Source organism: Cherax quadricarinatus, chromosome 42, assembly GCF_038502225.1.
Source record: "Cherax quadricarinatus isolate ZL_2023a chromosome 42, ASM3850222v1, whole genome shotgun sequence".
NCBI lineage: Eukaryota > Metazoa > Arthropoda > Malacostraca > Decapoda > Parastacidae > Cherax > Cherax quadricarinatus.
In genome coordinates, this window is record NC_091333.1 from 1,254,240 (window position 1) to 1,268,673 (window position 14,434).

Consider the following 14,434-nt stretch of genomic DNA (forward strand, 5'->3'; position numbering starts at 1 on the left):
TATATATATATATATATATATATATATATATATATATATATATATATATATATTGGACAAAATATAGGGAAGTACCACCTCTATAACTGGACTGGGGACCCTCATCCTCAGAGAAGACAATAAACGTACCTCAGGGAAAACTCAAGGTTCTCCCCGGAGCTGTTTGAATATTTTCTTCTCCTACCACCCCCTATATGTTTTATATTCTATGTGAACATTTATTAATAAACAGAATACATTTACAGAAAAAACAAACATGAATACAATGGCACAATGTATCAAAGATCATGAATTTCCTCCAGCTCCTCCAAGGCTGGATGCGAGCCAAGTATGCAGCAAGCATTTCCCCTCTGGATGGCTACGCTGGGGCGCTCGAACATGAAAGCGGCTGCCCTTGGGTCCCTGGTGGTGTCGATGAGTCTGGAACCCAATTCTTTAAGGAAACGTGTGGCATTTTTTCCCCATGATCACAATTATATTAATTATATTAATGTTCATCATGAAATTTAGGAAAGAGAAGTGCCCATACTAAAGAAAGGAGGCAGATGCTTAACAGATATATGTTAGTGTTTAGTACTGTGTTCTTTAAAACAACTCAAACCATTCGAAAAATAATATAAAGTACATTGTGGTACAAAATGCTCTTTATTCAAGACTGGTCCTTAAGGTATATAGGTTTTTTTAGTAAATAGTTGTGTTGATACTAGGCTACAGTTGTTCATTATAGTGCACTTAAAAACACTTCCTGTGGACAATGGATGGGCCAGATTCATCATATTCTTGTTTGCTGATCCACATCTGTTGGAAGGTGGAGAGGGAAGCAAGAATGGAACCGCCAATCCATACAGAGTATTTACGTTCTGGAGGAGCAATGATCTTGACCTTCATAGTGGATGGTGCCAGGGCAGTAATTTCTTTCTGCATTCTGTCAGCAATGCCAGGATACATGGTGGTACCACCAGACAACACAATGTTGGCAAACATGTCCTGACGGCCATCGATATCGCACTTCATGATGGAATTGTATGTAGTCTCGTGGATACCAGCATTTTCCATGCCGAGGAAGGAAGGCTGGAAGAGAGCCTCAGGGCAGCGGAACCTCTCGTTTCCAATGGTAATAACCTGACCGTCGGGAAGTTCGTAGGACTTCTCGAGGGATGAAGACTGCGTTGCGGTAGCCATTTCTTCCTCGAAATCGAGAGCTACGTAGCAAAGCTTTTCTTTGATGTCACGAACAATTTCTCGCTCTGCAGTGGTTGTGAAAGTGTAGCCTCGCTCAGTAAGGATGGTCATCAAGTACTCCGTCAGGTCTCGACCAGCCAAATTCACACATAAGATAGTATGACAGCAAACGTGACCTTCGTATATAGGAACTACATGTGACACTCCATCGCCAGAGTGTACAATAATAGCATTATGTCGTCCGGAGGCATATAAAGAGAGCAAAGGCTTTAGTGACACATACATGGCAGGGGTGTTAAAGGTTTCGAACATGATTTGGGTCATCATCTCCCGATTAAACTTAGGGTTAAGGGGAGCCTCTGTCAACAGTACTGGGTGCTCTCCCGGGGTTACTCGCAGCTCCTTGTAGAATGTGTGATGCCAGATCTCCTCCATGTCGTCCCAGTTAGTGACAGTGCCATGTTCGATGGGATATCTGAGCCTAAGTATGCCTCGCTTGCTCTGTGCGTCATCACCGACGTAGAACCGGTCATCCATGCCAGCCATCACACCCTGGGGGAGGTTCACTGCTATTTTAACAACGGAATCGCATAAACTTGAACCATCTATGTTGACTATTGTGTTTGATCAAGTTGTTAATGAACTTTTGTATCAGATTTGTAATATCTTTCTCATAAAATAAAAAAAATGCTTCTTACTTGGTAGCGTGGTCGACCGACCATAGAGGAGAAAATGACGCAGGGGCTCTCGTCTCCGGCAAAACCTGCCTTGCACGTGCCAGAGCCAGTGTCCAGAACGAGAGATGAAACCTCGTCGTCACACATTTTGGTTAGAGCTGGAATACACAACATTTTTCAACGATGCTATTATATACACACACACACACACACATACACACACACACACACACACCGTTATGCGCGCCGTGAAGGTTCTCTGTACATTTTCTAGGTCAGCAATTTCACCTGCCTTGAAAGGTGCTGTTAGTGTGCAACAATATTCCAGCCTAGATAGAACAAGTGACCTGAAAAGTGTCATCATGGTCTTGGCATCCCTAGTTTTGAAGGCTCTCATTATCCATTCTGTCATTTTTCTAACACTTTTCTACTGAGCTACTAATGACTACTTTCTACAGAGTACCTACTGAATACTTACTGCTGGTCTTTGTATCTCACAATTCAAACCTTTATAATTTTTTGTGGTGGGGCTGAGGGCGTCTCACTTTCCAGACGACGTTTGACAGATGTATTCTTTATTGAATGTTTAATCTCATCTGACAATACGTTCTCCTCTTTATCTTTGCAGGATATATCTATATCATTGTTGAATTCAGTCAACATTGATTTGACGATGTTGATTGCCGTAATATCGGGGAAATACTTCATTCTAATACCGATCCAGCGGATGAAGTCATCGGGGTCCATGAGTCTGGAGGTGACAATTATGTCTAGGAATGCTAGTGCGTGGTACGCACATGTCCCACCGTCCTGTTCTATGTTAACAATGATCCCAAGTCTTCTGAAACGGGTTCATCTTGCGGTATTTTCTCATCAATTTCCGGGAGGTCATAGAATGAGCACCGTCATAGTACAGCAATGTCCCATCAAGGCAGGAATACACAGCAATGCTGTGTTGTTTTCCTGTCAACCCTACAATTCGACCATGACCTTTGGGTAATGAAGGCTCCAGAAGGAGGTCATCATCCCAACACACTTGACATACTTTACCGAATGGACGAGGAGTGTTATTAACAATGTTCAAGATATTATGTCCAGTCAATCCTCTGGTGGCCTCCATGATTAGTTTTTAGATTTTGCCACCGAAGTTGTTAGTTTATTGTGCAGCCCATATCCATCCTGTGGAAGGTAGCGCAAGAGCATATGAATAGACAAAAGGCCCAGGAACTAGGTCTGGCACTAAAAACACCAAGAAGATGATTCAGAAGTATTGGTAAATAACATCTGGCAAACATAGCTGAACCATCAATATTCTGTCAAACAAAACCGTCTCATTTAACTCTGTTGTTCCTCCAACTTCCATACAAAACTAATTACTCACATCGTCTCATTATATTTCTACTGTAACTTAGTAAGTTCCTTTATCACCAACTTCTTTATTCAGTCATCCCACAAAACTGAAGATCAATGAATGAGTTTAAAATAATAAATCATATTTTTAAAAGTGTACTTCTTGTACATTATGTACCTTTTATTGTATATATAATTGTAGTTAACTGTTGTACAAGTCTTACTTAACTCAATATTATTGAATCACATTACAACATTAAGTCATATTTTTAAAAATTGTACCATTATTTATTAGCTATCTTTGTTTTGTATTTTTGTCTGAAATGTCTTACATACTAGTTAATGGCTTTTTGTGTCCATCAGTGTTTTATTAAATGTAAACTTTATTAACTTTGTACAACTTAAAAACAAACAAATGAATTTGAAACTTGAATTGTTTAATGACACTAAACAGTTACAGTGTCTTACCCGCTATTAGTTAATTGTTTAATGACACTAAACAGTTACAGTGTCCTACCCGCTATTAGTTAATTGTTTAATGACACTAAACAGTTACAGTGTCTTACCCGCTGTTAGTTAATTGTTTAATGACACTGAACAGTTACAGTGTCCTACCCGCTATTAGTTAATTGTTTAATGACACTAAACAGTTACAGTGTCCTACCCGCTATTAGTTAATTGTTTAATGACACTAAACAGTTACAGTGTCCTACCCGCTATTAGTTAATGACACATTACTTAATGACACATTACTTAATGACACATTACTTAATGACACATTACTTAATGACATTACTTAATGACACATTTCAACATGTTTCCTTACACCTGTTGTCATATTCACCTAGCAGCAAGTAGGTACCTGGGTGTTAGTGGACTGGTGTGGGTGGCATCCTGGGAGACAAGATTGAAGACCACAATGGAAATAAGACAGACAGTCCTGGATGACGCACTGACTTTCTTGGGTTATCCTGGTTGGCTAACCCTCCAGTGTTAAAAATCCCAACAAAATATAATATGTGTGACCTGGAGTTCTAACCCCACCCGAGGTATGCTTGATAAAAGTTCTACACTCTTGTCTGGCCAACACTCAATATTTTTATTTGTTTTATCTAATTTTTAAGGAAACTCCATGGAACTTATAATAATAATAATAATAATAATAATCTCCTTATTACATTATTAACTCAAACATAAAAATGAAATACCATTGTTAATGAATTTATCCTAAATATATAAATGTAAAATATAAATCATAAATACACACACATACACACACACACACACACACAAACACACACACACACACGGAGAACTTCTTGGTGTTCTCTTTATGTGATCATTCAGAGTTTAATCATGTTTTGTGGAGGTGTTGAAGGCGTCTCAGTGTCCAGTGGACGCTTAAGAGTCTTCTTGTCAGCAACTAGTAGATGATCTTTAACGTCTGCCAACAATACGCTCTCTTGTGGATCATTGCAGGAAGTAACTATATCATTATTGAATTCAGTCAACATTGACCTGACAAGGTTGATTGCTGTAATATCTGGGTTATATTTCATTTTGGTGGTGAACCAGCGGTTGATGTCATCAGGGTCCGTGAGCTTGGAACTAACAACTATGTCCATGAATGCTATAGCATGGTACACGCAGGTACCAGCATATTGTGGTACCTCACCAACACTTAGGAGTCTTCTGAAGCAGCGGTGCTGGTTGAAGTAGTCATTTGCTATTTTGTTGGCGAACTCAGGATTGCCGCCATTGTAGTAGATTAAGGTGCCATCTAGGCAGAAGTACAGAGAGACAACATGAGTGGTTTCCTTCGTCACTACAAAGCGACCGTGACCCTTGGGTAGAAGATGTCCACCAAGTAGATAATCGCTGGAGACAACTTTGCATCTTTTGCCGAACGCACGAGGAGTATTATTAAGAATGGCGACGATATCAGACTTTCGCAATGGTTGGGTGACCTCCAGGGTGACCTCATTTTTCTTGTCCTGACAGCAAGTCTTGTTGTTCATTTTTTCTTCATTAGACTTTTTGGAGGGAGAGAACTTTAAGTTTTCCTCTTCTCTCTTCCTTTTACTAGCATTATCTGGCATACACTTCGTTATCCATAGTTTCGTTCTCAGATCAGAAAGAAGATTTTCATACATTATATTTGTCTCATTTTTCTTGTCCTGACAGCAACTCTTCTTGCTCATTTTTCCTTCATTAGATTTTTTAGATGGAGGAAACAGAGAATTTTCCTCTTCTCTCTTCCTTTTACAAGCATTGTCTGGCATATACTTGTATTTATTTGATGAATCCATTACTGATGTTTATACTAACAAGAGTAACAATGTATTTCTTCTTGATGATTTGCCGGTACTTCCGGCCCGGGTCTTCTCCAGATGGTAAAACAAGATACAGATTACCAGTATAACCTAGTAAATATATCTCTCTTGGAGATTATAGTTAGGTTGGAATATACTAACAAGATATACAGATTACCAGTATAACCTACTATAATATATCTCTCTTGGAGATTATAGTTAGGTTGGAATATACTAACAAGATATACAGATTACCAGTATAACCTAGTAAATATATCTCTCTTGGAGATTATAGTTAGGTTGGAATATATGTATTGTGGTGCTTATTAGCAATATATTGAAGATGTAGTGAATGTATTATAGTGAACATGCAGTGAATATATTATAGTGAAGATGTAGTGAATGTATTATAGTGAACATGCAGTGAATATATTATAGTGAAGATGTAGTGAATATATTATAGTGAAGATGCTGTGAATATATTATAGTGAAGATGTAGTGAATATATTATAGTGAAGATGTAGTGAATATATTATAGTGAAGATGTAGTGAATATATTATAGTGAAGATGCTGTGAATATATTATAGTGAAGATGTAGTGAATATATTATAGTGAAGATGTAGTGAATATATTATAGTGAAGATGTAGTGAATATATTATAGTGAAGATGTAGTGAATATATTATAGTGAAGATGTAGTGAATATATTATAGTGAGTTTAGTTTAGTTTAATATGTTTATTATGCACTCCATACCCATCCTGTGGGCGGTAGTTAAAAGATTACAGAGGTACATAATTGGTCCAGGGACTGGACTCCAAAGTTTTGATAGCTGAGCAAGTTACAGAGGTAATGAACTCACAATTTACAAAGGTAATGAACTCACAATTTACAAAGGTAATGAACTCACAATTTACAAAGGTAATGAACTCACAATTTACAAAGGTAATGAACTCCAGGTAAGTCTGGTCACAATCATGACAAGTTACATAATATATATATTATAGTGAAGATGTAGTGAATGTATTATAGTGAAGATGTAGTGAATATATTATAGTGAAGAGGGGGTGGGGATAGGGGGTGGAGGTGGTGGGGGTGGGGGTGGAGGGGTGGAGGGGGGTGGGGGGAGGAGGCAGGTGAATGGGTGGAGGGGGTGGAGGGGTGGGGTTGGAGGGGGAGGAGTGGGGGTGGAGGGAGGCAGGTGGGTGGGGGGAGGGGGGTTAGGGGGGTGGAGAGGCTGGGCACAATCCCCACCAGCCACCATGGTATTATAAACCTTGGTGGATGAATGGAACAAGAATGTTGACACAATTCACTCTTTAATTGTATTTAAGTCAACTTTTACATTTCACTTCCTCTGACATCTCATACTTCAATTAGTTATTTTAGTGTGTAAGCCGCCAGGTATCTGGCATAATATTTACCCAACTTAGAATATATCATATCCCTCTATCTTCCGTGTTAGAAAATAAATTCAGAATCCCCTGAGGTGCTCTAAATAGTTTAGATATTATAGTTTAGATATTAAATATTATTTCTACAAGTGCATGTACAAGGTATACAGACCATAGCTGACATCAATAACATACTATTTTATAGAAAGTCACTTGTTATGCTGAGCATTTGTGAGGTGTGTGAGGTGAATGTGTTAGCGATCGATCTTTGTACTTAATTTTTTTTGGGTGGAAATCTTGTCTGCCTTGCAACAACAGTCTTTTGTACAAGAATGAAGTATTTTGGAAACAAGTGGAACTGCGAGTACAAGTGTTATAATGCCTATGTATATAAGTACAAGAGTTTTAGAAGAGTATTATAAATCGTATATCATGTACCTAGATAAACGAGAACACTTGAGCTTTGGAAGGATACTGCTGTTTGTGCTTCACGTACCTGTGTACACGAAAGTGCAAGAGCTTTTGAAGAGTATTAGTTCCGTCTCTCCTCCCTATATACACTAGTGTTACATGTACCTAGGTACATGATACCTTGCTTGTTTATTTAGGTCAGTAACATAGAAAGGTATCGCAGTATATATTCATACTCGTGTTTCGTAGCTTCTTTAAAGACTAATATAAGGGAGAGCTATATTAGTGAGTCAGGTTAACAGTCAGATTAACTATAACCTTTGTATACCTCAGCTTCCTTAAATCTGCAAGACGTCAACGATGTAGGAGGAGTCAAGAACTTCTAGGAGAACTTCAGGAGCGAGAAACAGCTTAGGAGACAGCAGTAGGAACGCCAGACACACACAGCAAGCAGGAACAACACACACCGACACTAACAAGCTCCTCACCTCTGAGAGACAATAACCAATCATAACTCTCTGACCGCGGGTTCAATCCCGCCCGTGGTATGGTTTAACCAATCATAACCTTGTGGTATTCAGGCTGAACCAATTATAATCCAGGAATACCTAACGAGGCAAGCTGAGAACACAGACCTACCAAACCACAATTAGGCGAGTACAATTAGGTACACACACACACACACACACACACACACACACAGACACACCAACACACACACCAACACACACACACATATGTATATATATATATATATATATATATATATATATATATATATATATATATATATATACATATATATATATATATATATATATATATATATATATATATATATATACATACATACATATATATATATATATATATATATATATATATATATATATATATATATATATATATATATATATATATATATATATTATTTTTTTTATTATCACACTGGCCGATTCCCACCAAGTCAGGGTGGCCCGAAAAAGAAAAACTTTCACCATCATTCACTCCATCACTGTCTTGCCAGAAGGGTGCTTTACACTACAGTTTTTAAACTGCAACATTAACACCCCTCCTTCAGAGTGCAGGCACTGTACTCTGTAGGTAGTAGGTTGGTAGACAGCAACCACCCAGGGAAGTACTACCGTCCTGCCAGATGACTGTGAAACAGAAACCTGTAACTGTTTTGCATGATGGTAGGATTGCTGGTTTCTTTTTCTGTTTCATAAACACGCTAGATAACAGGGATATCTTGCTACTCCTACTTACACTTTGGTCACACTTCACAGACACGCACATGCATATATATATATACATACATATAGGTTTTTCTCCTTTTTCTAAATAGCTCTTGTTCTTCTTTATTTCTTCTATTGTCCATGGGGAAGTGGAAAAGAATCTTTCCTCCGTAAGCCATGCGTGTCGTATGAGGCGACTAAAATGCCGGGAGCAATGGGCTAGTAACCCCTTCTCCTGTAGACATTTACTAAAAAAGAGAAGTATATATATATATATATATTACTGCAAAGTATGTAGTAAGCGCTTTATTTAACATTTTCGTCAGTAAGACATAAGAACATAAGAACATAAGAAAGAAGAAACACTGCAACAGGCCTTCTTACCCAAGCGGAGCAGGTCCATGTTTCCCCCCCCCCCCCCGGATTATCCCAATGACCCACCCAGCCTGGTCATCTTCCACTCAAGGATGGAGCACTGCACGAGACCCAGCAGCACAAGCTAGTCAGGTCAACTCGCACCCAATACCTCAGTAACTCGTATAAATTTACCTTTGAGACACTCAGCTTTATCCCAGAGTGAGGTAGTCAGTCTTACCCCAGAGTGAGGTAGTCAGTCTTACCCCAGAGTGAGGTAGTCAGTCTTACCCCTGGGTGAGGCTGGTGACAAGCTTCTGCTTCCCAACAGTTATCGAAGACTCCTTCACTCAAGAACACTGAACTTGACACACAATAACGTGAGAGTTAGTAAGCTGCTGAGGTTGTCTGGTACTTACTACTTCTTATCCCCATCTTTAAACACTTATATATTCACTCTGGTGTCACGACTTGTTACCGTATTTGGTCACTCCGCTTTACCTGCTTATCAAACTACTTATCACTGACTTTATGACAGCAGTATTATATTTTTATTAACCATGTCGGGTTATTGGACTATTTTGTTCACAGTTAATATTTACGTACATCACACTTGTTAAACGTATATTATATGATGCTAACTTGTATGTCCGTGTGTGAGTATATGTACTCACCTAATTGTGGTTGCAGGAGTTGAGACTCGGCTCCTGGCCCCTCCTGTTTGTGTGAGTGTGAGTGTACGCACAAATATATGCAAAAAGCGATTATTGAAGAAAAAAAAAAACTCGAAGTAAACTATACATATCCCGAAGACGTAGAATTAGTAATATTCTACATATTGATAAATCAGACACATGTGCAACTCTTGCACATGTGTCTAAGATAAGATAAGATTTCGTTCGGATTTTTAACCCCGGAGGGTTAGCCACCCAGGATAACCCAAGAAAGTCAGTGCGTCATCTAATTTATCAACATGTCGGTTCTCTGAACCATTCATCTACAAATGTTCAACATATCCATGAACTTTCTACATGCATTATCAAGTGTCACCCATTTTTGTACAAAGAATGTATCACGTAGAATTAAATTTTTGAATTTAAAAGAGTGGTTCTTATATGGGGTAAAATATAACTGGAATAACAATCTGACTGACATTTTGTAGTCAACCCCGTCTGTAATAAACAACAATGTTACCAATAAAATTATCTTGCACCACATCCTTAAATTAGATAGCATTAGAAGGCCACTCAGTTTCCAAGCAAAAATTATTTGCATGACTAGAAATGGTCAAAAGATCTTTTAATATTCAAAGTGCAAGACTTCACATGGCGTATACCTGGAGGGTGTTCCGGGGGGGTCAGCGCCCCCCGCGGCTCGTTTTCTCTGGAAATATAGTATAAAAATACACCTTGCAGCCATAGTGTATAATTTCTTAAGATGAAGTTTGGATCCATGGCACTTGCCATGCACGGTGATGCCTCTCCTGTCCCGCGTCTGTCTCCATGCACGGTGATGCCTCTCCTCCTTCTGTCCCGCGTCTGTCTCCATGCACGGTGATGCCTCTCCTCCTGTCTCGCGTCTGTCTCCATGCACGGTGATGCCTCTCCTCCTTCTGTCCCGCGTCTGTCTCCATGCACGGTGATGCCTCTCCTCCTTCTGTCCCGCGTCTGTCTCCCGTGCTCAGCACGGTGATGCCTCTCCTCCTTCTGTCCCGCGTCTGTCTCCCGTGCTCAGCGGACGGAGGATCAAGCCTCCACCACGTCTTGCGCTGAATGACCCACATAAGTTTAGCTCTTAACATGAATTATTAAAAATTAATCCTGCACACCGTCAGTGGTAATGAGGTACTAGCGGTGTCTACACAATCTTGGATATTTCCAATTTGTTTCTCACTTCTCACATCCCGAGGGAGGAGTTATTTTCCTTTTCTGGATATCGTCATTCATAAGTTTTACGTGACCATTACCACATGTCATATGTGTTTTATTAAATTCAGTATGTATTCAGTGTGACGCTCTTTTTTATTTTATTTTTATTTCTTGTGCAAAGTTTGTTACTCTCAGCAAAATTCTCTAATAAAATCATCCATTATCTCACTGGCTCTCCCTTTGCACTCTCTCACTACTTTTTTTATCTCTCTTTTTTGCATCTCTAAATACACTGACTTCCGTTTATCAGTTTTACATAGTGAAAACTTTTAATATGCTAATTTCTTCTCCTTATCACTCTCTATGTCATCATGATTGTGAGTGCTAGTGCCTAGGTTAATAGTCTTCAATTCACACACTGAGGGATCGGGAGTCGATCCCTGCACGAGAGAAACTCTGGCCGTGTTTCTTTACATCTGCTTTCTCTGTTCACTTCATAGTAAGTACCTGGGTGTTAGTCGATTGTTGTGGGTCGCATCCTTGGGGACAAGATTAAAGGATTCCCTGATGATACAGTGAGTACTGGGTTATCCTGGGTGGATAATGCTTCCCCTGGTTAAAAATCTCAACAACTATCTTAATATTCTACTAATCATTCCAAACACTTCTGCGCACTCTAGCAATACATCTTCAAATCTACCCCATACATCTTTATCCTCCTCCTCGTAACCTGCACTCCCTATACTCCACTTTTGTTACTGATAGTTGTGTATTCATTCCACTGTCTCTTTTCTTAGTTCATTCTCTTCCACCCACTGAGGTCATTCTCCTTGTACTCCTTCCTTTTACTTTTCCTTTTGCTACAACACAGTAATGATCTGACACATATGTCGCTTCTCTAAAAACATGCTCATCCACACGGACCGTTTTGCAGCTCTCTCAACAACATCGCAACTGTCAAACATTGCTTACATTTCTGGTCATCTGACCATCACTGTTGTGTTTGGGATTATTATTATTATTATTATTATTATTATTATTATTATTATTATTATTATTATTATTATTATTATTATTATTATTATTATCAAGTTTACCCATCAACGATGTATCCACAATACATAGTTTAACAAGCTATTACCTCAGACTAACAAGCTATTACCTCAGACTAACAAGCTATTACCTCTTACAGAATCTGCTATAATTAAATCTAGATGATCTTTCTCAGCCTTTCCTTGGAATTTACCCTAGGTATTCCAAACTTACCTACGGTTCCTTCCACAACACTCTTCCACATTAGCATTTAGGTCACCCATAATAATTATTCTCTTGATTCAAAACTCCATCAACCTTCATTTAACATCACCCAAAATCACTTTCTCCTATACTTTTCTCTGGCTTAGTTGCACAAACAATTACTGTAATCAATTTATCACATACGACACAATTTTTGAAGTTAAATATATCTTCATTTTCATACTTGATCACTTAATATCATTCTTCAAAAATATTTTTCTCAGATACACCTGGTTTAACCTCACTGGAATTCTCTCACCCCCTTTAACCGTTGTTTCGCTTAGTGCTGTGAGAATCAGCTTCCTTTCTCTCATACCATTAACAATTCTTTCTTCTCTGCTATATCCGCACACATTTAAACAACCCACCTTTAAAATTTCAACGCTCCCACGGCTCGGTCCATGACCAGGCCTTGCGATGGATCAGGTCCTGATCAACCAGGCTGTTACTGCTGGGTGTACGCAAACCGACGTACGAACCACAACCCAACTGGTCAGGTACTGATTTTAGGTGAAATTAAGAAACTGGATGGCGAAACGTCTACAATAAAGATACCCAGATGTTGCACATGTGTCTTAATTTCATCTTGTCGGTATTGTATACCATTCTTGTACCACTGACTTTAGGTGCCAGTCCAGCTCCCTCTTGAAGACAGCCAGGGGTTTATTGGTAATCCCCCTTATGTATGCTGGGAGGTAGTCGTGTTGTCCCTTAGCATACTTATGGAGCCCATGCTTTTCGTTGGGGGGTGTTGCATGTTGCACCGCATGATAGCGGATTTCTTTGTACTTAACAAATCAAAATTGTAATCACACACTGCAAACATTGCAAAGAAATAAAAATATTTATCTATATCTTTAGGAAGTGATTTCCGTGTGCAGATTTGGGAACAGTCCCTTTAGGATTTTTAAATGTGTATTATCATGTATCTTTCTCGCCTGCGTTCCAAGGAGTGCAGGTCAAAGGACTTCAACTGCTCCCAGTAATTTTGGTGCTTTATTGTACTTATACGTGCAGTGGAAGTTCTCTGTATATTCTCCAAGTCTGTAATTTCGCCTGCCTTGAAAGGGGCCGCTAATGTACAGCAATATTCCCAGTTTGGCATTCATAGTTTTGAAGGTTCTCATTATTCATCCTATCATTTTCCTAGCAAGTGTGGTAAAGACATTGTTGTGATCTTCGAAAGTGAGATTCTCTTGACATTATCACTCCCAGGTCCTTCAAATTAGCTTTTCCCCTCTATTGTGTGGTTGGAATTTGTTTTATACTCCGATTCACTTTTTATTTCCTCGAGTTTTCTATAGCGCAGCAATTGAAATTTGTCTTCCCTGAACTTTATATTGTTTTCCGAGGCCCATTTAAAGACTTGGTTAATGTCTACTTGGAGATTTGCAGTGTCCTCAATGGATGACACTGTCATGCAAATTCTGGTATCGTCAGCTGTGGCTGACATCTCTGTGTCAGGTGTGAAGATGTGGAAAATGATGGGAACGAGTACATCACCTACGTATCTCCTTTTTTAGAGTTAATTTAATATTTTTATTATGCACCCCATACCCACCCTGTGAGCGGTTGTCAAAATATTAGAGACACATAATGGGGTCTGGGACTGAGCCCCCAAAGTCTGGATAGCTAAGCAAGTTACAGTGGTAATGAACTATTTATATATTTATTTCTTGTTACGATCGTAATGTGGTCATGGGTACCCAGCATTTATAATTTTAGGAAAAATCGTAAGCGGATCTGGTGGTAATTAGTTGTCCTTTCGTGTGCAAAGATGGGATTCACAATCCCTCTTAGTGATGTTTATATGTTTTTTTTTTTTTTTTTTTTTTTTTTTTTTTTTTTGCGAAGGTATGAGGTTGAAAGGGAGGCAGTGGGTCAGGGAGAGAGGGAGGGGTGGATGCTGAGGAAGGGAAGAGGGGGTAGTGGAATGGTTGAGTTAATGCTAGTTTGGAGGGGAAATGTGTCAGCAGGGATGGAGGGGGTGTATGTAGGGGCTGTACTAATTTATCATGATGAAAGAATGGTATATCAGACAGGGAAGGAGTTTATGCATCAGAAAGGGAAAGATGTGATGCATTAGAAAGGGAAGGGATGATTTTATATAATGAAACATTACAGATGATTAAAACTGTCGGCTTTCATTACGTATTATGAAGTGTTTCACTGAGTTAATGCAAAGCGTCGGTCTGGAGTTTTATGACTCTCTGACCGAGGGTTCTATCCCGTCCGTGGAATGGTTTGTTTGCAATCGTGTCATTACGATTTCGTGAGTCCTGATATATCTGATGCAGGAAGACGAGCATGATCTTCGGGGCATTAGGAACACACGATATACGTGCCCCAGCCC

The 14,434-nt window shown here is 39.1% G+C and overlaps 1 protein-coding gene across 2 annotated transcripts; it reads right to left on the minus strand.

The window, feature by feature from the left end:
* Positions 1-84: 84 nt before the first annotated feature.
* Positions 85-14,120, minus strand: LOC138853853 (actin-3-like). Of its 2 annotated transcripts, none has more exons than XM_070093191.1 (3): positions 9,209-14,120; positions 1,881-2,017; positions 85-1,734 (listed from the first exon to the last, which is right to left on the minus strand). In XM_070093191.1, exons 2-3 carry the CDS (start codon positions 2,004-2,006, stop codon positions 733-735), a joined length of 1,128 nt encoding a protein of 375 aa, XP_069949292.1. In that variant the 5' UTR covers positions 2,007-2,017; positions 9,209-14,120; the 3' UTR covers positions 85-732. The 2 variants fall into 2 exon arrangements, with proteins under 2 accessions (XP_069949292.1, XP_069949291.1); XM_070093190.1 differs by lacking the exon at positions 9,209-14,120 and adding an exon at positions 7,654-7,994 and having other exon boundaries at positions 86-1,734.
* Positions 14,121-14,434: the final 314 nt, after the last annotated feature.

What these genes read in the sequence shown, in the direction of transcription:
- LOC138853853 (XM_070093191.1), bottom strand. Translation starts at nt 2,006, where the DNA reads ATGTGTGACGACGAGGTTTCATCTCTCGTTCTGGACACTGGCTCTGGC. An exon ending in TCGGTCGACCACGCTACCAA is followed by an intron (nt 1,735 to 1,880) that starts GTAAGAAGCATT and finishes AACCTCCCCCAG; the next exon opens with GGTGTGATGGCTGGCATGGA.